Genomic DNA, 26,092 nt, shown 5'->3' with positions numbered 1-26,092 from the left:
GTACTTTCGTGAACACATTTTATCTTTATAGGCTCAGGTTTCACGCAATAAAGAAATCTACTGGACCTAGTTTAATTTCGTATATCTCAGATGTATTTGGTATATTTTGTTCCTCTACTTCAATTTGTTCTCTTATTTAAAATTGATATCTCAGATTGCCCAAGATGAAGTTCTAAACTCTGGATACAAGTACTCTCACTCCATCCAAAGGAAGATGCATTGGAAATCAACTTTAATCCAATACAATCACCTTTTTCTCTGAACCTGTAAACGATCACTATTTCTTTAGTTGGACATGAAAAAACAAGTTGGTTTGTATTTGGGATGATGAGGGAAAAGACAATGCCCGTGAAGAATGAAATGCCCTTCACCTCTTCTGAGAGCTGTGAGGAAAACAAGATGAATCTGGGGGAAATTCAGCCTCTTCTTCACCCTCCATGCTATGGGCCTGTCAATGAGAATGGTTCTGATGTACTGCATTCTATAAATTGTACTTTGCTACCACAAATCCCTACTCATTCTCTATTACGTTACCTGTCTTGTTGCTCTTAACTCAGGAGAGTTGATGTTCAAATAATGTGGATGCTTTGTACCTTACTTTATTTTCTAATCCTAATAGCTCACCCTTTGTCATTCTTTTCTATATACATTCATTGTTATAAAGTAACATAGCAGTTTGATCACTCATCAACCAGAAATCATGTAGAACATTGCTCCTTTTTCTCTTCTCTCTCCAACTGTTCACCAATTCATCTCCTTCTATAAAATCTCTTGAGTCTCTTCCTTATTTTTATCTGCTACATGTGTTACTGCATTAATCTTTTAATTGATCTCTTTGCCTCTGGTCACTCTTTTCTTAAAATCTTCATATTGCTTCAAAATTACTTTACTATAATGCACAGCACTCTTGGGTGATTCATTTGCTCCAAAATAATAAATGGCTCTGTAATTGCCTAGAGAAAAAAATGCCAATGCAAGACATTCACGTCTCAGCATAATCTGGTTTGCATTTGCTTTCGAAGCTTCCTCTCACTCCCTGCCATGTGTTTCATGTTAGATCTCCAGGAGTCCACAGCTCTGTGTGGTCTTTATGTCCCTGAAACTCTCCTCTTAATTGAGAACCTTCTCATGTGACAAGGTTAAGAACAACCAGCAAAGCTTCTTTCTTCCCAGTTAAAATCATTCTTTCGGTTTGGCCTATAGTGATATCTATAATTCTTGTTTTTAATTATCTAAATCAGCATACTTCATTTTAAGTCTACTTGTGTAAACCAAAATAGGAGCAAATGTATCCAAATAGCTGGGAGAATCAAGCTTTAAAACACAGCTGAATTGATCTTTGCTATTTCAGACTCCTTATTTTCAAGTTCACCGACTCAGTAAAATATATTTATAATCTCCCAAATAAGTACTGGTGACATTTTCATGGCCATCTCCACAAACGGACCCAAAATCTGAGCCCATGACACGAATATGCACAGCTGATGTAAAACAACATTATCCTGCTTTCTTTTGTCACTGTTCCGATGATACCTAAGGATCGATTCTTCTATCACAGCTTAGTTAGAGCCCCACATTTTGAATTATTTTTTGGTTTCCTGTTTAAAACAGTACCTAAAATCAGTACTGAAGTGTGATTCCATGTTCATAAGCACAAGAGTTCTGTGATATGCCTTATTTCTGTGAGAGATGAATTTTTCTGAGTAATGACATAGTGTTGTTGGCTGTGTTTCATGTTAATGAACAAATATATATTAAATAAGGTATCTTTCATCAGAGCACACATAAAACATGGTTCTGTACTGACAAAAAAGTAATCTAAATTCATATTTACCCTAGGAACAATGGTTCAGTATTTGCTAACTCAGTGTTTGCAACAATTTCATTAGAAGTAGAAGTACCAGTATATCATTATTGTTGGATTTTTAGAATAGTGAAAAATATAAGGCGACCCTAATATGTATTTGTGAGAAAGTAGAGAAACAAAGTTTGAATGATTCTTACAATGGTACAGTGTTATAATAATTAAAATTAATGGTATACCTCAACTTATAATAGTTATGATAGTTGTAATTTTGACATATGTCACATTACTGAAGGGTATTACAGAATTGTCAGTTAACAAAGTTTGGTGTTTATGGATTCTGTAGTACAGGTGTTAGCCAACTATGGACTATGGGAAAAATCTGACCCATGGGCTAGCTTTGCATAGTCACATGCTAACAATGATTTGTGCATTTTAAACTATTGTACAATCAAAGATATAAAGCACATGGAACATAGGCTGAATCCCACAGTAACCTTATGAAGTATGGATAACAAGGACTGTGTATAAATACATTTGTATAAAACATGACTTGATTACTTTGATTAAAATTATTGGAGAACAGTATATATTCTTTGAATCTGAGTAGAGTGGAACTGGAAAACACTTGTGTTTGTGTATGTGTGTGTATATGTGTATGTGTGTGTATATGTGTATGTGTGCATGTGTGTGTGTGTGTGTGTGTGTGTGTGTGTGTGTGTGTAGAAAAAATTAAGTATTTTTATTTCTAGTTACTGGAAAGACAATTTTCAGGTAGATTTTAGTTTTAGGTAGTAAATTTTATATGTCATGTGAGTTCTTGGTTCTGCTGTGAAGCTGATGTTGTGTTTACTTTGGTAGTACCATGTTTAGTTGGACATCTCCTAGAGATGGTTCAATGTTCTAAGGTTTTTCATGTGAACTATTTTCACTTATTAGCTCCTTTTGATGATCAATGCTAACAAGTTTTAATTCCCTCCATTTCCAGCACAGCAGGAGTATCTAAGGAAAAATAGTTTTCAGAACACCATAACATGGCACGTAACATGTGCTCCTAGGTTCTAAAACATGCATTGTTGGTGACCAAAGAGTTCACACAAGCTGGATGACACAGTCCACTGCAGAATGACACTAAGTAGATGCACTCTGTTTCTCCAACACTGTAAACCTCACCAGAACGTTGCTGTGCTGAATACAGGAGGCAACTTGAACAAAATAGTTAATACTTGTGTTGTTGCTAGACATTTCTGAACATAGAAAAGTTACAGTTACAACACCATGCAGTATCACCTTTTTCTTCCTCCATTATACCCTTATGAAGCCATCATCATAGATGTGGCCCAATGCTGACTGAAATGACTCTCACCGGTGCACAAAGCACAAAATGACACATATAGTTCTATACACCTGAACTCAGTCGGGTGATTTTACATAGATGTGTGTAAACACACATGTTCACACAAAAATGTGTGCAAGATTGTTCATAAAGAATCTTCTAAATATGAATTCTTCTTTTTTGGGGAGGCAACCTTGAAGAGGGTTTATGGTCTGATGTCAACACTGTCCATCCAAAGAAGCAGCCTCTTGGCCATCTAGTTTGAGAATGGCTTGTACTGGTTTAAATAGTCACACGGACTTCTATTTGATGTCTCCCTACCTTTCATCTACACAAACACTGTATTCTTCACTGTTGCTGTGTGGAGGAGGATGTGCTGGCGGGGGAGGAAGCAAGTCTGCCCAGTTCATTCCTCCTTGTTTTGGTACCTTGGGTGTTCGTGCCCCTTTCTTGTGCCCTTGACTCCCTAGAAGAGAAATAAAACATACTTCTTTTATTTCTAGCTTTAAAAAATGTTTCCATTGTCCCGAAGTTAATTAATTCCAGCAAAAATGATCTTATAATTTATAGAGAGGGAGATAAGATACAGTTTTCCTCATTAATTTTAAACAGAATTTTGAATAAGTGGAAAAGCAAAATACTGCCAAGTTTAACAGGAAAATACATAGCAAAGAGAGCAATACAAAAGCAAAAATGAATTTTACGAGTCATATCACTAATAGTGATCTTCCTACAGCAATTAATTGTATTATGGATTATCATCTAAAACAAATGAGCTGTAGACATATTTTCTGGCGTGCCTTTCTATTATTTAATTGCTGAAACCTAAACTACAATATGATACAGATATGATCTATTAGAGTTTCACTGTTGCATTAAATCACTGAATATATATATAATTTGTACTTGTCCATTGAAATGGTTTAAGCACAATTAAATTACTAGTTTTCTTTAGAAAAGAAGGCGGAGAAGGATATAATTGCTAGAAGAACTAATATAACTAATGACAAAAGAGTCAGAAAAATGTTCTTTCAAGAAGTGTTTTCAGCCGTTCTTTCAATAAAATTAGAATTTCCAGTAAAAAAAAAACCAATATAGTTGGAGATTAGTAGTTTGAAGCAGCTCAGTGCTTCAAGTTAGGATTTTGGAGTTGGCATATTCTTTAATCATTGAAAGCTGTACATATAATACTCATCTTTTTAAATTTTTTGGATCAAAATATATTTGGGGACAAAATACTCCTCAACTATTATATATTACAGGTTTACATATAATTATCAACCATGAGTTTGCAGTTAATTTTTTTCTCATATGACCTCTTTGTATTAGTGTATTATCTTTAACTTTTTTAACCCTAAGTGAATCAGCTACAATCACATGGTGAATAAAACAGGTCTTAGCTTATACAAAGAGTCTTTGCTTAAAGTTACTGGGAGTTTTCAGTCAATGGCATTATTTGTCATACCAGATATTCTTACATGTCAAGTGTATGTAGGGGTGTGGGGGGGAACAGGAGGGTAAAGAACTGGCTGTTACTACTATGCTATATTCTTTGTCTCTGTTCTTTATTTCTTCACTTGTATCAAGATGACATTAACCAATGTCTTCTCTTGATTTCCTGACACATGTGAATCATTAATCACCCCAGCAGCCTTAAGAAGGTTAACATCACTGGGTGCCAGTGTTTCATGCCTCCAATCCTAGCTGCTCAGAAGGCTGGGGTGTGAGGTCTGAGGTTCGAAAAAATTAGTCAGGCACAGAGAAACAAAGGATCCATGTTTTCCCTTATCTATGGAAGCGAGATTTAGTGTTCAAACTCCTAAGTAAATAAGCTGGGGAGTTCACACACTACACAAATGTGATGAACTGAAATACTGTTGATTGGAGTGAGATCTCAAATACTTCAGTTCCTTAGAAATCCAAAATCAATGTTAAGGACAATAAAACTCCAGGGAGCAGGGACTGGCAAAGGGTAGGGTGGGGAAAGGACTGGACCAATGAAGAGGAGAAGATGGGGAAAATGCAGACAAAAATCCAATATCTATCCTACAAAATGAATAAAAGTGAAAGAAGAGGTGGATAAGAGATAGGCGAGAATGCCAAAAGGATGATCAAGATACGCTGTATTCATAAACTGCTTTGTTAAGTGGCAACTCCTTTGTACAACTAGTTTAGAATGATGATGATGATGATGATGATGTCCATGAGAAGTCTCTTATCTCCAATGGACAAGTAAAAAGCCAAAGTGGGGTGTATCTCAAGTGGTTAGTGTTAGCCTTGAATTAAAAAATCTAAAGCAGAGTATGAGGCCCTGAGATTAAACTCCAGTACTGGAAAACTGGAAAACACACAAATGCACGCCTGCGTGCTAGTGCACGCACGTGCACACACCTACACTTTATTCCCTCGCTTTTTCCCCCTCCTCTCCTATCACCAGATTTCACATTTTTGTAATCTTCTCACCAAATATCCATAGAATAACAAATAGCTCCAGCAGCATGCAGAGATCTAGGTGTTTGAGTCTTGGGATGGAGGTTGGTTAAAAGCTAATGACTTACAACCTTTAAATAATATTTTAATTGTTAAAAGAAAGACAGCAGAATTTGTGAGAACCGTGAAACGTAAAGGGCTTAAACTTTTCATCCAAACCATTTCCACATACAAAAGGAAATACCGAAGAAGCATAGTGAAGGAAGTAAAGGCAGCAAAATAGCAAATGTGATACTCATTACAGCACAGAGGTAGAGACTTTTGCCTAAAAGAATCTAAAGACAACTTATATCCAGTTGCCAGGATGTGCTGTTTTTTTTACTCCGTCTTGCAGAAACATACTCCACTCAAGATCAATCGGTTTGTTTTCATTGTGGTGTGACTTGCCACATGTTCCTTCTAATAATGAACCGCCTTTAATTAGAAAAACAGGACTTAAGTACCAGTAAGCGGCCAGCTGCAGCCCCTATCAGGAAAACAGCTGGCAAACAGCTGCACCAGCATGAAGACCACAGGGAAGAGCAGCAATGCGAATCCTAGGGCTGGCAAGGTTGCTTTGTGAGGTTTCGAGTAAGAACAGAGAGAATATATGGAGATTATACACTGTCAGCTTCCCTCTGTACCTACATCTCAGGTTATTGAGTCCCTCTTTCATCATGCCTAAGTGACCTCATATTATTGCTTTTACAGTCTCCTTTCAAATGGTCATATGTTTAGTAGATAACTACATGTGCAACATATTTTCATTAAAGGTTAGGGCATACTTCTGATTTTACTGATGTTCATTAACCAAAAGAAAAACAAAGTGCCTAGCATTTTATTCCAAGTAGAAAACAAGAAGGTTTATTGGGTGGATACTCCTTTAACTTGCAGAGACCAGACTCAGGTCTGGAATTCCAAGGACATAAATTGATTGTATGCTACGTGAATACACAAGTCGGGTAACACTCTGTTAGTGATCTTGGAATGTGCTCTTGTTCTGATGGCGAGGTTGATATTTTCTTTGGCACTCCTCACTTACCAGATGTACTACTTCCTCGATCTGAACTGTTGTAGGAGCCTCCTGTGTTCTGGTCATACGGTTGGTTGTATGGGATAGTTGTTGGAATTGCATCATTGGCTCGATAATCTAGACATTTTAGAGGGGAAAAAATAAGTATCCATTTTTCTCTTTGTGAATTACATTACATCTCTGGTTTGTCTATATGTCTGAATAAAGGAAGGAACCAATTGGATCATTTATTTGCCTGCTTATCTCTTTGTTTTACATCCATACTGTTAGCATATGTGAAGGCATATACTTGAGGTAAATATTTATAAAATACAACTACAGGGATCGGGGGTATAGCTCAGTGGTAGAACGCCTCTACTCACCCACACCCTCATATCCATATTACACACATGTACATGTTATATATGCACATCGCTAAGTACATGTACATGTACATGGTAACAAAACAATTTAAATAAGTCAAAAAATCATGTGTGCAAATAATTAAAAAAACAAAAATTGTGCTAGCATGGCAGCAAATGTGCATAATTCCATCACTCAGGAGGCTTTAGTTTGAGGTCACCCTGAGCTTATCCAGCGAGACCATGTTTCAAAAGTAAAATCTATACAGCAAAACAAAAACTTGTCAGCAAGCTTGTACCTAATAAAATTATCCTTAATGAGAGTAAAAGATATTAATCTTTTCCCAGAAACCTCTGCTTACTTAGGCAAATGTGAAAATCCAATTGATAAGTTTGCCAGTGGAATACAGTCAACAATAATCATTCTCATTGCATTCCATGATATCTATTATCCTTTGACACACTGAATTTGCTTATAAGCAACATAAACCCAAATCAGAGTTCTGAAATATCTGTACAGAACACTGTCACAGCAATCCACGAGCTATAAACTAAGGAAAGAATTATGTCAGAATCTGCATGCTAAACCCCATGATTGCTGAAACTCACCAATTCCATTTTTTGTCATGAACTTGTACAGAAATCTTAATAAGCACTTATTTAATTGGGTTCTTAGATCAGTCAAGCGTTGGGGAAAAGGCTAGGAGAATGTTACTTTCCAATTAAAACAGATAACATGAACGCAATCCGATAAAATATTTACATTATCTTCTTGTAATTCGGGGTTGTAATAAATTTTATTTTTGACGAAAACGCTCCCAATTGAAGCCTGAATAGAACAACTCTACGTCTCTAATTAGCTATGATAAAATGCATTCTATACCTGGATACTAGCACCATATTGCCCATTTATTGAAACTAGAGCAATTCTGCTTTTCCTGGAGGTATAACTTTGCAAATCATGTTTTAAAAGCAGTAGCCTGAAGAACTACAAAGAAATCAAATACCTATCTATTCCAACCTACACATAGCACCATACAGAGTCATTTCCCCCCAGGCCATAAAATGCTATTCTGCTGCTTCAAGTTAATAGTGAACTCAATTTATTTTAGGTTCTATCCTGACAGACTTCAATCAGGTCAGCCAAGGAAATTTAGGCTCTAAAATTATACATCCTAGCAGTTTAGTAACCATATGAAGTGATAGAACAAATTGAACCACTTCTCCAGTTCAAGTTTAATTTAATTATTTTTTTCTTCAATTTGATATAAAAAATAATACCATTCGTTTATAGGACCATGTAGAAGCAATTATCTTCCATCCTCAAGTGGGAAGATGGGATAGTCTATTTATTGAAAATGTGAGGCATTGTGACGGTTGGACATCTGCCTTATGAATAAAAGATTGCATGTCCCGAGCAATCCCTCACTTACTATCAAATTTAAATTAATCGCAAAGCCATTTGATGATACTTATATGTTATTATAAAAATCAATTTTCCAAGGTATTGTTGTGCTAATTAACTCTTTGACACTGGAAACCAAAGAAACCAAAGAAAGAAGAATACCGCTGGACCAAAAGGAAAGGTTGCATTTGCGAGACACAGGCAAGTTTTGACAGAGAGCTGCATAAGGGTTAAGAGCATCGGGACACAGAAGGCTGAACATCCAATTCCCAGCCCTCACCTTTGTTCAGCTTGTTTTGCTCGATGATGTTATACTGAATTGGGGCGACTTCTGGCTTCTGCTGACCAGGTGGCTTCCAGTGCTTCTCGCTCGAGTCCTCGCCGCCATTGTTCATGTTGTGGCTGAGGTTGGACTGGATGAGCTGGGTGGTGGCGTAAGGAGTGGGCTGCCCTGATGGATTGACAAAACGCCCATCCTTCAGATTTGGGCTATTGAAGGTTTTCATCTCATTGATTTTGTTACTAAGGTCCACATCACCATAAACAGTTGACTCAGGGAGCATCAGATTTGTTTGTTTGTTATCCAGTTGGTTGTTATAATTTGCTATACAATCAGCTATGTGCAATGGAGAGGAAAAGGAGAAAGTCATTCTGCAGGGTTATTCCTTTTCAATTGCTTTCTAAGAAGCTTTGTGACTCACAGTAAAATTGGGTGGTCAAGTACAAATGGGAGGAAATAAGATCAGTAGGAATGACCAAATATTCACAAGGGATTTCAAAAGCAACATAGAGAATATTAGAGTGTACAATAGAGTGTACAATAATTTTGAGCATCCCTTAGTGCTGTGAGGTGAGTAATTTATCCAATTTAAAATAATTTTCCTTTAATGACTCTGATACTAGGAATTCCATTAAAATAAATGTATAAGGGTCAACTTTAAAATTTTCTAGTCTTGAGTTACTTACTAAGCTAATTTGAATCTAGAAGTTAGCTGTCAAAGCAACAGAACCAAGAGGGAGAGGAGAGAAATGCTCTATCAGCAGATCAAAATACCTGAGATCTTTGTTTTATATTAAAAAGATAAGAGGAACCAGAGCAAAGTAAGAGTAAATAGTGCTCAGAAGAATTTTATTAGCTCATATGTTGCTCATATAAGCATAATTATTTTGAAGAAAATAATTTTTTCATGGTATTATAATGATACCCCAGAAGCATAAAATGGTAATAATGATGACAAAATGAATTATAGTAACCAGGGTCATTTAATCAAATAAAGCCTGAAATAATATCTAATAAGTCTAATATCTCATTTCCACTCCCATTTTCCCTTAATTGAAATAATTAGGAATTAAATGGCTGATACATATAGGCCTATGGTTGAAAGTATTACTACAGCAGTTAGACTGGAGTTACATTTTAAAGTAAAACATATTGAAGTAAAAAATGTTACCATGGGAAAAACATGCTATTATCATACTAGTGTTGTTTCATAGTGCCACTAACTTAGCTGAGCTCCTTGAAAATAGGTTTTCAAACAGGATATACTTAAAAACTGACAAACTAGAATTATTATGAAATCTGTAAATATGAATATGATTGTAAGAAAAAAATTGCAACTTTTCTGTCTTACTTAAGCCACCTACCTTAAAATTCAATACTACATGATCAATGGTACAGGTATTTTATCCCTTTAGTCTTTAAGAAATCTTGTCCTTAATTTCAAGGTCTTAAGTACTATTTAATAGCTGTGAAGAAGTATTATAAAAAAACAATGGCTCTCAAAATCCCGTTGGATTCTGCCATGTTTCTTTATCTGTATTATCCAATCAGATGGGTTTTTTTTGTTGTTGTTGTTCTTTTTTAAAAGAGATACTGGAAAGTTTTGAAATGGTATTACTTTCCAGAGAAACCACTTGCCATATGTAACTGTGGATCACCTGATAGGTAACTAGGAAGATGAAGAGCTGAATTTTAAGTTGTATCTTATTTATTTTACTTAATGTAAGTAGCTTTCAGTGGCCAGTCACTACCCCACTCTTGTGGGGTTTTTTTTTGTTGTTGTTGTTATTTGTTTTGCCAGTTGTGGGGCCTGAAATGTGGGCCTGGGCGCTGTCTCTCAGCTCTTCAGCTCAAGGCTAGCACTCTACCACTTGAGCCACAGCACCACCTCTGGCTTTTACTGCTTATGTGGTGCTGAGGAATCGAACCATGGGCCTCATGCATGCAAGGCAAACACTCTATCACTGAGCCACCTTCCCAGCCCCACTACCCCACTTCTTAATGTAAATGGGTATTACCATGTCTCATGGCCTCTAGGTCTCCATATAGACGCTTACTTACAATTATGTGACTATCTGCAAACAACCAGAACATGGCAACTCTGGAGGTCATAAGTGGTCACATGATGATACTATGTTCTCACTGAGTGACTAAAGCACGGGGTTGTTTTAAAGTAATCACAAATTTCTCTGTGATTTATTCTTATAGGTCCATCTTTTTTCTTGCCAGTCTTTTTTTCCCTATAGTACAGGAGTTATTTCCCATTCATAGCCATATCTCTTCACTTGTTAGAGTGTTCATGCTGAAGTTTTATAAGAAATTGTCTATAAATGTTATCCTTTATCTTATGTATTCCACATTCATTTGTTCTACTATAATAAGTGAGTGGTAAAACTTTAGCAGAGCAATGTCCTTACTCATATATACCTATACCAAAATACATAGTAGGCAATTAGTGCATGCATGTATACCTACAATATACATATCTATTTATATTTCTTGTGCCCTTAGGATTTACTTCTATAAAATCTCAGTGAAAATTTTAGCAAACTTCTACTTCCGATTTTTTTTTGTTACTTTTGTTGCAAAATTGTTATTACTACTATTATTGTTGTAATTACTGTCAGTGGAGAATTTGGTTCACTTTACAGATTCATTGACCTTTGGATCAGAGTTTTTCTCAGTACTGTGAAAATAATTAAATATTATAAATATTTCATAGTTCTAGTCCAAGATCATAACTATCTACAGTCTTATCAACACTTTGCCATGATTTAATTTTTCTTGTAATTTGTTCTCTATTTTAGAATGAGTATAGGCTAACCTCAGGGACAATTTCCTTGGTAGAGTGGAAAGCATAAGGATTGAAGGACAGAGAAAAATGCCTGAATTGGACTAGTTTGCTATGTCATGTTCATTGCTTCAGGGGAATGTTGAGGCAACTGTTTCTTCCTGCACTCTGCAGGGAGAGGAAAAGGAGACGTGGTTCCTTTTGGCTAATTCTGTCCAAGGCTTCCTGGAAACCCATCCCACGCTCTGTGTGGCCCTAACCTGGGCGACTGTAGGTGGTCAGGTTGCTGTCGCTGTTCCCGGTGCCAGCCGTGCAGCAGTTGATGGAGCAGTCATTGTGATTGTTGCCAGTGTTGGGCCACGTGTCTGCCAGCCAGGGCTGTGCTGCAGGCTCGCTGATGTTCAGAAGTCCTGGCCTGAAGAAAAGAAATACATGATGCCAAATGTTTTGTGAATGGAAAAAAGGCTGCTCACTGGGAACTCCAGAAACACTCCATTTTGTTCATTATGCAATCATTTGGTTGAACAGTATTATACTCTGATTCTTCTTTATTTCCAGATAGGCAACTCTAACAGAAAGTGCTGGGGTATATCTCAGAATTGTGCATCAAGTCATAATCTACCAAGCAGATAGACTAGTGTTTGGAGCTACAATTTGCTATTGTTGGCATTATTCCATATTGCCTTTCGTCACAGTAATTAAAAATTACATATGGCACCTAAAAATGTAGGAAACTAGTTCTTTCTCTTTCTTTCTTATTTCTTTCTTTCCTTTTTTTTGACTTGTAGTATATTAAATACATTCTAGTTAGCATCATTTGAGTTTCTTCATTTTGGGTCTACTATAAAATTACAATTCTCATGTGACTGTGCTTTTTTCCAAATAAATAAGTAAATACATACATACATACATACATACATACATACATACATACATAAAACAAAGCACAATGACTGTGAATGCTTTGCTGTCATCATAGGCTGACAGAACTTTTCTATTTATGATTGGTTTCCAAAAGAAAAAAAGGATTAGCAACTTACACTGTAGCTTTCTGTTGAGATATGTTTGGAATAGTTTTAAAGATGAAGGCCATCCATAGTTTTATTGTCCCATTATGAGCCCACTTTTTGATTCTATTGAACATCTCCCACATTTCTTGCCAACTGCTTATATGGTTCAGTTGACTTAAAAAAAAGTTATTATTCACCAGGTATCTTTTTCTGCTACAATCTAAGATACACAAGAGTGAGACTTTTTTCTACTTTGTTCACCGATAGATTCTAAGCAGCTAAAACACTTCCTGCCGTATACTTGGAATTCATGATAAAGGGGGAAAAATCACAATTCAATCATGTTTGTAGCTGATACCTTCACTCTGTTACCTCTGTGTCATCCCTGCATCCTTTATCATTTCACTTAGAAAAATGTTCATATCTATTTAGTATTTGAAATAAATCACTGCTAGAATTCTGTTTTTATTTTGAAAAGTTAGTTATTAGTAAAATTTTCAAATCAGTGAAGAATTTTTAAAAAAAATTCTGGCCATAGAAAACAGTATGCTATCTGGCCATTGTTTCCTATACAATAGCACCTTCTATCCCAGGTACAGATTATTTAGAGAATGAACAAGCTTATGGTTTCTGTGTGTGCACAGGATTTTGAGTGTGTGCACATGTGTCCATGCACAGAGAACAGTTTCAAGCCAATTGATGTCGGCATCCATGAATATTCACCTATAAAGAGGTGGGTAAATAATCAAGCACCCCAGGTTTACTCATGAGAAAACATCCTGATGCCAGAAGCTCTTTCACAAATGCCCGGGCTTTGACTTACATGATATTCCCCTGAAGTGAAACACAAAACAAAAACCATGACATGCTCTGATCTAATGCCTCAACCTAGGGGATTTATTCGTTATGAAAATCTCTCTGGCCTTGGGTCTTTGGGGCTTAGGTTCACAGGTATGAAAACAGGAAGCTAGCTGTCCCTAGGAAAGAAATTACTAAGTTCAGTTATTTTGTCTGATGTTCTGCTCCTTGAATTCAAGAATCACATCTTACTAGTTTTCTCTGCCCAGAAGCTTATTCAACTTTACAAAGAAGGGCACTCAATAAATTAACTGAATTTGAATTTTAAAATGGTTTTAGTTGGGAAATCTTTTTGTTCTCCCCTGGTACCAGGATGTTATTGCATTTGAAACCCCAAATCAGCATTTTGTGGAATTTCCTTTAGCTTGCCTCATGCAATGACACCCTACCTCAGCTCCTTCAACCTCCTGCCACACCAATTTGTGATTTCTCTGTGAATATATTAAGGTTCACTGAATGATAATTACCAAAAGAATTCATAAATACAGGATGGAGGTTCATTTTAATTAGAGGGGGGAAAATCTCTTTGTTAACAAGCTACCTAGATCCTTTCTTCTAGTTCACCATATTTCCCTTCAAATGGAGATGTGACCTATGCTGAAAGCAGAGCCATCAGAAACAAACATAACCTGCAACTTATGAGCAACTGCTGCGTTCGGCAGATTTTCAAATGAGCATTTTTTTCTTTGATAGTATCTGTTAACTAGCTATATTTCTTAATCTTCATAAATGCCATAGCTTAATCACCTTAACTCCTTTTAATCACTTGCTAAATCAGCAAGTCTGGTCTTTTTTGGTTAAAGTCCGCCCTCGTGTGGTCAGTTGCTAAAATGCAACGGCTCCTATTGGTAATGTATCTCGTTTAGTTTAACAGCAGAGCTCAAATGGAATCTTTTTAAGATGGTGGAACAATTTTTGTTTTTAAGGTAAACCTTTTTTTTTTTTTTCAAAAAGAAGAAGACATTGTATCTCAGATGAAGACAAAAAGGAACACCTGGAATTCCCACTTAGGCTCCATGAAACAAGCAAAATAATTACCTCCCTCCACTGCTCACAGCTTCACCTCCTCTCTGATAAGTTACTAGAATGTTACAAAAAAATAAAAAGAACAATTAATAAACATGCCTGCATAGTCCAAAACCATTACATTCATGAAAATCCTACAAAAATGAAATTATTTCTTCCTTACTAGAAACAAGATACAAGTCATTATAAGATATAACATATTTATTATTGGACTATTATTTTAGTTTTTTTGTAGAATTAAGTATGCATTGGTTTTATTTTCTTAAAATTCCAACAAGGTTGAGGAAAACAAAAATTACAGTAGATTCATGATAAACATGACCCTTATTTATTGATTAACAGCTTTATAAATCCCTTTTGAATTTATCAGATCCCACAATTTCATGATATGTATGCATCCTTCCCAGAAGATGTCAGGAAAACAGAGATAAATGCTCTTGGTATACACAAACATGTGTGCTGGGTTGTGACTATTAATTAAGGTGACCTATTTCTCTTCCAGCTTGTGAAAACCCTTTCTCATTATATTTACATCAACCATGTATACATAATGAAAATATATCTTAATGCTTCTAAAAGCATCCTCAGCTTGATAAATTGGGGATTGAAAACATGGCTAGACCAACAACAACAAAAAAGAAGATTTGCACATAGTTAGGCAAGGGGTTAAGAAGATTAGCTTTTCTGTGAATACAGACACATTTTCTAGGGAGAAATGTGTTTTCCAAAGCTGCCAAGTTTTGCTACTTAGAAAAACTCTGAACTGGTAGTCTGTTAGGGAGAGATAACTGCTCCCAGACATTCCAGTAACTGGATTAAAACCAAGAGGCCCGGCTACAGGTACACTGCTGACTGATGGGAGTGATGAGAGGGAAGGGGTCCCGTTGCAAGGAAACTGAATGGGGCAGAGAATTTGGACTTGGGGAAAATGAAGTTTTATCTTTCATATGTGCTGGACATGTTGGTTACCATTTTGAATATTTACTGAATGCTCAGAGAACTAAGAAAGGAGAGGGATTTTTTTTTCCCTTCTGGGAAAATGTGAAAGCTGAAGTGAAGGGGGGGGGGAATTGCATTGCCAAGTATGAAATAATCAATGAAATGATTAGCATGTTAAATCATGCCAAGGGTTCGACCGTGCCTACATGCAATTCAGGTTAAGGTGTGATGTGGTGTAGGTATAAACTAAATGGAGGAAAAGAGAAACAAAAAATCACACCGACTCTTTCTACTTCCAATGCATGCCTGCATGAGTAGACGAAGTATTGTATTCTATTTACATCCTTTCCCCCAAGTTACTGCTGAGAACCAACTGAAACCAGAAACACAATAGTAAAACACATGCCAAGGTAACAAAGGGAAGGGAGAGGAGAGGAGCAAATATATACCTGTTGGTGTGAAGGTAAAGGACGGGACTGAAAAATCAAAACAAAATAGAAACCAGTTATTAAGCTGAAGAGAGAAGGGAATACATCACATTAGTATAAATCAAGCAGACAGCTGAACATAAAACAAATGTAAACAGCTAAGCCAGTAGGTCTGACACTCTGCTATATGAATAAAACAAAATCGGAGGTTTTAAAAAAGAAAAATGCTTGTCTCTACAGGTACCACTGTGGTGTGTGAGGCAGCTAGCACTCTTGGGAGGGGAGTTGTCTGTGTTAGCCTGCAAATGACCCTGCATTTAGCGACGTTTGTACAAACAGGAATCCCTTTCTATTAATCATTCCCAAACACCGGATGATGGATTCTTAAACAAGTATTATCAGGGTTTTGCTGGAACCTTATCTAGGAATCTGAAAGTAAATGCTTATTAAATGGACTAATAGGTGCACTTAAGTGTTCATTACTGGAAGCAGTAAGGAAGGAAAAAGAAAGGAGAAAGGGAGAGAGGGAGGAGGAAGGAAGAGAGAGAGGTGGATGGAGAAGGAGGAGGAGAAAGAGGAAGAAGAGGAATAGGAAGAAAAGGAGGAGGAGAAGAGGAGGAAAAAGAAGAAGAAAGAAGAAAGGGGAAAGAAGAAAAGAAGGAGGAGGAGGAGGCAAAGAGGAGGAGGACGAGGACGAGGAGGAAACAAAGAGAATCATAAAATCAAACTGTCTCACTGACAAGAAGTGCCTGAATATAGAAACCTAATAACATTACATTTTCATCATCTTAAAAATCTGTGGAGACAGGAAAAAAAAAAAAAAGAAGTGTGGAGCCTTGAACTTCAATGTTGCCATCATAATTTACATTTAGAAGCTTTCTCGGGGTAGGATGAACATATTTTCTTTTTCCTACTGTGATGCTAGACACTAAACAATAGAACAATAACACTCCTCTGAGAACCTTCACTCTCTCTGCAGTTATAAATCTTAATCTAATCAATAATGCCTGAAATTGAACTGCAGACCTCAAAAGTAGCAGCCTGGCTTGCCTCCCACTTTCTCTGTCTTCTCCCATTCCTGAGTGTGGGATACTGCCAGAGTCATTTCCATGTCATTTCATACAGGGAGGAGACTGAATTATTGTCCAATCTTTAAAGTAAAGGCTGCCCTGGTGAAGAAAGCAAGGGAATCCATATTTCTTTCTTGAAGATTAAGGATTGCTTTATTTTTTAATTCTTAAGACAAACAAACAAAAATACTGATTAACATGTACTAAAAAGAATAGGCTGCCAAAAAGGGATTTCTTATTTTCCATTTGAACATTGATTCTTTTTTTAAAATTTACTTTAGGATTAGAGTTTGGGGCCTTGCAGAGTGGAATGCTAAAAACATCCTCACAAATTGTTCCTTCTTCCCTAGCTTCTTTCCCTCTGAGCACCCTAACAAGAGTAACAAAACCCTGACTTCTGTCTCCAGCGCACATACTGGCCTTCCTTTGAGCAAAGAAGCCTTTCTCCTAAGAATTCTATTGTGTTTTCTTTCAGCCAAGTCTTTTCAGAGAGTCAATGAAATGTACTGACATTCAAAACTTCAGAGCCACAGTAACGAGTCTTCATTAAAAAGAGATGTACATCTGATACAGAAGCAATTCAAGCAAGAGCCAAGTGCCTACACATTAATTTGTGATCACAAGGACAAATGTGGAACTCAGGAGAGGGTCCTTGTCATTCCTTCTGACCTGGCCTAGTGAGAGGAATTGAAGGCGAGACTTAAAGGGGTGAGTACTAAGTGACATTTTCCCCACTGGCATCAAAAATCAACTTAAGTCTCAAAGCCTGGCATCTGTACCCACCCAAGGAAGTGGCTGCACTTCCTGGCTGTATGTGGACATGGTAGGGAAACGGAGTGGCCCAAGGGCCTGGTAGAGGGAGACTTGTTTAAAACAAAAAAAGCCAGATTATAGCTTGATATTTGGTATTCTATGGGTCTTTGTCACTTATGTCTGTCTTATTCTCATAAAATTATTGGCTTTCATTGTGATATAGAAAAGTTAAGATCTTACAATGCATTTTAAAAAGGCTGGGTAAGAAAAAGAACCAGGAAAGCAGAATGGAGTGTTCTTCAGCTTACATTTGTGATTATGTTCTGTGGGCGCTGCTTACGTTACACAGAAGGGAGTGGAAGAGATATTAGTGTCACAGGGTGCGCGGGAAGAGCACACAGGCCATGTTCAGCATGCTCCAGGGGACATTAGTAAAGGAAACAACATTTCAGCTGGGGGGGGGGTTGGGGAGAGGGAGATTGCCACGTCAGGGGTGGGGCTTCGAGGCTACAACAGAGCATTAAGCTGTTCCACTCGCAAGCCTAGTAAGTGCTTCTCACTGCTCGCTGGCTATTTGCAAAACAGAATAGATCACACCCATCATTTTGACCAGTGTGTTCAAGAGACCGTGCATCCACGGGTGAAGCGGTCACTCTTCTTTATTTAAAGCAGATTTCAAAACATAGCTTCCTCCTGTCCACACCTGGCCCCTTCCTCACCTCCCCACACAGAGGCGCCCATAAACAATCGTCTTGGCATTGATGTGTGGTTGCAGGTTTGTACGACAATACCTGTGCCTGACATTCTTCTTTTCCGGACATAGAATGACCAGTAAGTACTATGTGTGCAGGAATCTGGAAGCCCTCATTTTGTTTTCTGTTTTGCAGGCTGGGAAACTAACATGTTGCTTCATCTCTAGACAGGGCGCATGTGTGGAAAGAAATGTAGGGAGGCATGGGAACACAAAGGCCATCTATGTACAGGGAGAAGGTGGCATTAGAGCTGGCGAGAAGGCACTGAGATTCATTTTTACATATTGCTGATGGATCTGTGCTGACTGCTTTGTTTTCTTATAAACGTGGGAATAACTACTTAAAAACTGCTGACCAGAATGTCTTACCAATGCATCAGGACATTCCAGTTGTAGCTAGCACTGGAAATTCCTACTGAGTCATATACTTAGGGAAATTACCTGGCTGAGATACATAGGACATGTTCAAGTAGGAAATATGAAGATAATGAGAAAAAAGGGTGGAGATGTTTGGGAAAGTCTGTCTTTGTTGGCACTCTTCTTTAGATTTGCTCACTAGCAGTACAAAACTTCTCTATTACATTGAAGTATGAGCCCTGTAACTAGGGTAATGCATGATTGGGCATCAAAATCATAACAATTCTGGGAGCAGAAAATATAAATAATTTTGTTGAGCTAAAGACTCTTTGGAAAAGTGAGACTTACAGCTAAGCTATATATAGCCCAGACTTGAGGAGTATATTTGGGAGGGGAGGAAAGAAGATTATCTATCATACAGTGTTAATAATCTCCTAGGAGGATTAAAAAAATACAAATCAATAATCCTCTGAGTCTGAGGCTATCTAGCAAATGCATTTACAAAACATCTCAGTATATCTGGTACGTCCTCAAAACTATGACTAATAGCAGTTTTCTAAACTTACGAAACTCAGTGTTAAAAAATATCATGAGGGGGGCTGGGAAGGTGGCCCAGTGGTAGAGCGCTTGCCTTGCATGCATGAGGCCCTGGGTTCGATTCCTCAGTACCACATAAGCAAAAAGAAAAAAAGCCAGAAGTGGCACTGTGGCTGAAGTGGTAGAGCTCTAGCCTTGAGCTGAAGAGCTGAGGGACAGCGCCCAGGCCCAGAGTTCAAGCCCCATGACCGGACCCCCCAAAAAATATCATGAGGAACAGGTAAATATTCAACTTTGGTCCTTTAAGAAGAAAAATAATACCAAGCCTCTTCTCTCTGTTAATGATAGGCCTAGGGTATACTCACTGAAAAAGAACTACTTTTAGAAGTCATTACTGGCAGTGTCCTCTGTTCATTGCTTCACAAAAGGCAATAGCACTTTCCACTTTCACCTCCCCACCAAATACTGGAGTATAGGGCTCAGACTTAAATTCCTGTGATGACATCACAATTTCCATGGATAACATAAAACAATAAAATAATTGCCTAAGAGAACAGAGCCATGTGTGAGGACAAGTCTAGATGTCTCTTGATGAAGCATATTCAAAAGCAAGGGGGTCCTGTGAGACTAATGAGCTTACTTTGTTTCACTGTTACCCCGAAGAGGTTCGTACATAGACACTATTGTAAAGAAAGTGTACTATTAAAATACAAGTGCATTAAAAGAATTACATGTAGAATATATATGTATACATGTAAAATCATGAATAATTTAGTAGTTTTATAAACACTGAGTTTTACTAAGCATATTACAAGCCAACAAACTGGAGAAAGCTAATACCTTTCCGGATACCCGCATAAGTACTGGTGAGTCCATTCCTCTTCTTGCGGTGTCGATAAAGCCAGATGCTGAAGACCATGAGAATGATCCAGCAGGCTGCTCCGATTCCCGCAATGAACGCTGGCTGCTTCACCACATCGGAAATCTGCTGAGCCAGGCTGACCTGATCCTCAGGTGACACAGGGTTTCCGTGAGAATCTGAAAGGACAGCTTCTGATTAATGGCAGTTGTATCCCCAGCGGGAGAACGGAAGCACACATCACAGAAAACGGCTGCTATGTTAGTTGGCTCTGTTTTACACAGTCATTTCTGGTTTTCTTTCTGTACTTCACTGGGAGAAGTAACATAGTTTGTGAAATTTTCAGCAAAATTCCACTCTTTCCCTTTTGATTTCATGAAGCTCTATTGCTCCTGTTTATGAAGTTATACAGGGCAAGGCTAAACACAATGTGAACATGCGAAACTAAAAACATGAAATGTTTTGATGCAAGCATAGAAGTAAAGAAGGGGCATTGCAGAAGTGCATGTACAAAAGATACAAATTTCCTCACAGGAACCTTCAAGTCCACATTTAAAAGAGGATAGATTTTTTTTCTCTACTCTAAGGCAGATCTTAAAAAAAAAAACAAAAAAAAAACAAAAAAACAAAAAACAAAAAAACAAAATGCTACAGTCTGGTAATTTATGGTTGTGTCTCCTTCCCAGACTACACTGTGAGACCCTTAACTGTCGAATAAACATATTACTTGAACCCATGTTCCAAAAGAAGAAAAAAATCCCATGAAATTACTGATCATTAAAACACAATGACAAATTAAGAGAACTATGAACCATCTCTCTTCTAAAATAATAACCACGGGCAGCAATAGCTATAAGAAAAGAACATTAAATATGCAAAAGAATGATCAAGTGTTATGAGTAGTCAAGAAGACTTACAGTTTCTATTAAACATTTTGATTCAAGAATTAAAAATTGATGAAGTGCAGAGGAAATAAAATGTACTCATTTCATGCCATGTGTCTTGAACCTAGGAAGACCAGTTCTAGTCCACCATTTCACCAGGTGATACCAAACACTCTGAAAAATGTCTGGGGACAGCTGGAGAGTGCTGTTGTTATATGGAAGCAATATCCCATTTTACTGACACTAATGGAGGCTAACCCCAAGCTCACCCAATGGGGACAATTCTCGTCTGAAAAGTTGTAATATTCTTTCTCTTCAACATGTGCTAAAGCAAGATGCTTGCTCATTCATTATGATTGGTTTTTCATACAATTCTAAAATTGTTTGACCCAGACAATATTCTTGCAGTGTATTCCTTGATTCCATTAATATTCTGAAAATAAGATGAACATTCTCACACCAGAGAAAGGATTGCCACTGGCATAGTCTCTTGAAATTTGTTTTACCCTAGTTCCTCAATATGGCCAATATATATCATTTGCCCTATCCAACTAACTGGCTGTTGGGGATCTCCTCCCAGTGAGAAGACTGGCTTCTCTGACCCTTGTGATATACAGTGGAACAGAGAGAGAACTAGTCATCTCTGTTTTCTCTAAAAACCACCGGAACTCACCACAGGAAACACCATGGTGCAGCACAATGAGCAAATGAAGACCTCAGCCCACTGGGTAAGCACATTGCTTCTGTGCATTTTCATTTGTCAGCAGCCCTGCTCTCTCAAGATCTGTGAGTAATAAAGTGCTTCCATATTTCCTGTGCTTTGTTTTATTGACTTTGCTGAATCTCATCTGATCAAAACACCTAGCCCTAGCTCTCCTCCCAATCAAGGAGATTTTTAAAAGCCAGACAAAAGCCACACAGGAATATCTGCTGTTCTACGTAAGTTTCCTGTGATTGGCACATCTGGGCACAGAGCTGGATACTCAGGCATCATGTAAAGAATTATCAGGGTAAAGAATTATCCTATGAAATACCCACAACCGCATCTCCTAGAGCTTGGTCAGGTCATAGCAGAAATTCACATCCATTCTGCAGAGAAAGACCTCAGAACCATATTAAAGAGAAATATTGCAATTAGGCTAATATCATCTGCCTTGACATAGAAACACTTTCGAGCTCCCAAATACATTTAGAACTCTAGAGAATTAGAATTCATTAGAATTCTAATGAATTACATAAAATTTGTATACATCATTCTAGATGAGTATCATTCCTTAAGTCAAAAAAGTATGAAGATTTCTTTTATGATTAAATATAATTTTTATCTTGTTAGAGACAACTAGCAATGAAGGCTAAGCAACATTCGGTAGCTTTGGACAAAGCCTTTATAAAACAGCATCTCTGTGAAATGGCTGAATTCCTTCCCATGAAGACAGTGTGTGTGTGGGGGGGGGGTATATCAGTGTGCCTGTGTGTTAGAGAGAGACGAGACAGAGAAAGAGAGTATTTGCTTTTGCTTTTGCTTTTTTTTTTTTTTTTTGACTTGAACAGACTTCGAGATTTCATTGTATGTATGGTCAAGGCTGAAAAACCTATTTTCTCAAGAATTCACTTGCCTTCAAATGTTTGTTGACTAAACGTTCTATTTCATGTTCTAAACTCTTTAATCTCTGGGTATCCTAAGAGCATTTCTACCTCTGAAAGAAAAAAAAAAAGCCTCTTCTTTTTCCTTACACACCCTTTGTATCTGCCAGGTTTAGAGATTTCATGGCTATTTGCACAAGGTTAGGTTGGGTAGCTTCAGATTTTATGGAAAGAGTCAGGAGAGTCTCCATGCAAAGGGCCAGATGAGCTGGAGGGGGCGGGGGCGGTGTGAGTAATGAACAAACAGCCACACTGCAGCTCAGGCTTTGTTTCATAGCAGCACAGCCTTTATTCACACCTGGAAAACTGGCACATACTCATGATACCAAGAAAAGCAAATCTGAGTTGGTTCCATATCTTAGCTATGGTAAATAATGCTGCAATAAATATGGAACCAACCCAGATGCCCCTCAGTAGATAAATGGATCAAGAAAATGTGGTGTATATACACAATGGAATTCTATGCTTCCATCAGAAAGAATGACATTGCCCCATTTGTTAGGAAATGGAAAAACTTGGAAAAAATTATATTAAGTGAAGTAAGCCAGACCCAAAGAAACATAGGTCCCATGGTTTCCCTTATTTGCAATACCTAGGATATGGCTGGGACAAGCGGAAAAGGTCAGATAAGATGATGTTAGGGGAATGAACCCCAAGATAGGACACAAGTGTTTTTTTCTTTCTTGCTATTGTTTCGAACATATTTATAAGGTGATTGTTTTGTTGCTTTGTATGTCTCTCCCCACGGTATAACCCCTGTTTTCACTGTATTTGATGTTGGTATATTTTGTGGAGGGGAAGAGAAAAAACCAAATCACTTAAATAGGGATACAGGTGGACCCATTGCAACAATGAGATGTACAAAATGCCATGTTGAAAACGATCTTTACAGCTTGGGGGGAGGGGGTAGTTGTAGAGGTGGGAGGGCAGGGTTGGTAGGGGTAAAACAAAGAAGGAGGCAACAATGCTTGATAAGAAATGTACTTATTACCTTGCTCATGTAAGTGTAACCCCTCTGTACAGTATTTTCACAATAAAAAACTTTTTAAAAAAATTAAAAAAAGAGAAAACCAAATCTGACCCTTAACTATCAAGATTTAAGTCTTAAGTGAGTCAAATTACTCAAGCTCCTTTTTAGCCAATTCAGTCTCCAAAAACGAGGTGAGAAAGTCATGTGTCATCAATGGGAAACATCAACATTGCACAGGTCACCACCATGTAAACTACAACTCTAATTTTGCCAAATTATTATTGATATTTTCTCCTAAAATGTGGACATATATCTAAATATCAACAATTTTCTAAAGATTACTTGTTTCTCCCATCTGTTATGTTAATGTAGCAAATGGGTACTGTACAGTTTTAATTTCCTTTATTGCTTCAGGAAAAGTTATGCATGACATTGGTCAAGACACACTGTATTCATAAACTACTTGTTTGAATGGCAACTCCTTCCTACAACTACTTAATGACAGTAGAATATTTTTTTAAACATGGTTTTAAAATGTGTCACCCCCCACATGCAAATAAACATTCTTGCCCATTGCTATTACAGAGTAAGCAAGCTGTCCAGTAAAAGCTCACCTACCAATAGGCTTGTTAGAAGTCTCCTTAATCAATGACTGATTGGCAGTGGACCCAGTCATCTGCTTACAATCACATTGGGTATGATTCATTAATATCCACCTTTCCAGATCTGAATCTCTTAAATCCTCCCATAGATTATGTGCTTCTTTCTTTTTCTCTGCTGCTTCAGGGACAATGTGGAAGCCCCTTGTTAAAGATGCCAACCCTCCTTAGCCTGTGACCCTTGATGTCTGTCTGGAAGAGAGTCTCACCCAACCACTGGACTTTAGGGAGAAGTCTTAACACTACAACATCACAATTTTTGCAAGTATACTGTTCCTGCAAATAGAACTGTGTCAACAGTGAGAGATCAACAACCAAGGATATAGAACAGGCAATTTAATGAAGGCCAAATGTCCTTAAATTCATTTTGAGAGAATTCACAGATGTCATCAATAGTGTTATACAAAAATACTAAGTATGTGTTTGTGGTGTACAGAGATTCTTATTATCTGGACCTGTTCTGTAATGTAACTTCTGACATAAAATATTAACTGTTATTACCTAAAATACTGCTTCTGACTTGTAGCACACCAATGTATACATTTTAGCACCTTTTATAAATTTAAATGACACTTCTTAACATCTGAAATTCTTCTTCCCAAATTTTAGACATAATTGTACTTGTTTTTTGTTGTTGTTGATACTTTAGGCTTTATTTGTAATCCCTTATTAATTCACACATCATGTTTAATGTATTGTTGACAGAAAATGAATTATGGTTACAGAGAAGCCTATGCAAGGATTAAAAAATTTTAATGCAAGGCTTTTGAAGCAGAAATTAATATTTAATTGTGTTAAGTAATTCACATATAAATATATGTCATATGCTATTTGACACCCCAGTTTATCTTTTCTTATAAAAACAATTAAAATTTTAACTAGACACTAAGTGTAAATTTAAATTTCCAATACCTAGTTTGGGTTTTGCCTGGAAGGTGTTTTTATTTTTATTGTATTTTTTTAATTTACTTGACTCTGAATAGTGTGTGTTCACTGAAGTGCTCTTGTTGCTCCATTCATGATATTTCTTGAATACCTGAACAAATTCCATCAGTATAAGACTGATAGTATTAAGGATGCTTAGCTGGAAATGATGAGGGTAAGTTTACATTTTGTTGTGAAGTAGCTACAGGCATGTGCCACATCAAAGGATTATGGGATTTGGGACCCTGTGGTTGTATTAATGTGACTCTGATGTTCACATGATGACAAAAATGCCTACCAAGGACTTGCTCAGCATATCTTCCTATTGGTAAGCAATGCATAACTGTCTTGATTATACTTAAGTACGTTTCAAATAATACCCATTGTATTTGTAAGACACATACAGCTTGGCCACTTGAAAACCAAAGCAAAGCAGAATGGGTGGTAGTGGGACAGACTGTCTAAGTGATCCACACAGGGACACTTACCTAACTGGATGAACTGAGGCTCACTCTTCACTCCAGGTCCGGCCCCAGTACTGGCTGCCACCTCTACACTGTATCGGACCCCAGGAACCAGGGAGGGAATGACCACGGAAAATGTGGAGCCGTCTACTGTCTTGTTTATGTGGTATCTTGTCTCGTTGCCCAGACACCAAACCTAAAGGAAGCCCAGAAGAAAAGATACGCTGGTAAGTGCTCTTTATCAGTGTAAAAGATCAGTCTTCTAGAAAAATGATCCATGTGCTAGGAAAGACAAGCCAGTGATTTAGATGTGTTTTAGCTTCTCAACAGAATGCAGACCTACCATGAATTGTACAAGAAGTCTTAAAAGTCATCCATCCCCATGACGTAATTCTGAGTCTCACAGTAAAATCCACTGTTAGCTATAGCTTCAAGATCTCTACATTTTCTCAGTCACTTTGTTGTTGTTGTTGTTGGTGGTGGTGGTGGTGGTCATGGGG

The 26,092-nt window shown here is 37.4% G+C and overlaps 1 protein-coding gene across 8 annotated transcripts in view; it reads right to left on the bottom strand.

Annotated features, from left to right (window-relative positions):
- The window catches only part of Robo1 (roundabout guidance receptor 1), an 820,976-nt gene that overhangs the window by 32,091 nt on the left and 762,793 nt on the right, over positions 1 to 26,092 (bottom strand). For 3 of the 8 annotated variants that reach the window (XM_070030452.1, XM_070030454.1, XM_070030455.1), the window contains 8 exons: positions 25,617 to 25,788; positions 20,029 to 20,226; positions 15,742 to 15,768; positions 14,366 to 14,408; positions 11,720 to 11,874; positions 8,669 to 9,004; positions 6,652 to 6,759; positions 3,462 to 3,606 (listed from right to left, as the gene is read on the bottom strand). In XM_070030452.1, coding sequence (XP_069886553.1) covers positions 3,462 to 3,606; positions 6,652 to 6,759; positions 8,669 to 9,004; positions 11,720 to 11,874; positions 14,366 to 14,408; positions 15,742 to 15,768; positions 20,029 to 20,226; positions 25,617 to 25,788 — 1,184 coding nt within the window. The remainder of the gene's footprint in view (positions 1 to 3,461; positions 3,607 to 6,651; positions 6,760 to 8,668; positions 9,005 to 11,719; positions 11,875 to 14,365; positions 14,409 to 15,741; positions 15,769 to 20,028; positions 20,227 to 25,616; positions 25,789 to 26,092) is intronic. The other 5 variants (XM_070030453.1, XM_070030459.1, XM_070030457.1 and 2 more) reach the window with 3 other exon arrangements.

This window comes from Dipodomys merriami, unplaced genomic scaffold, assembly GCF_024711535.1.
Source record: "Dipodomys merriami isolate MVZ:Mamm:240054 unplaced genomic scaffold, mDipMer1.0.p SCAF_2, whole genome shotgun sequence".
In the NCBI taxonomy this organism is placed as follows: Eukaryota; Metazoa; Chordata; class Mammalia; order Rodentia; family Heteromyidae; genus Dipodomys; species Dipodomys merriami.
Note: the sequence above shows the minus strand (reverse complement) of the source record. Positions and strands in the feature narration are given on the sequence as shown.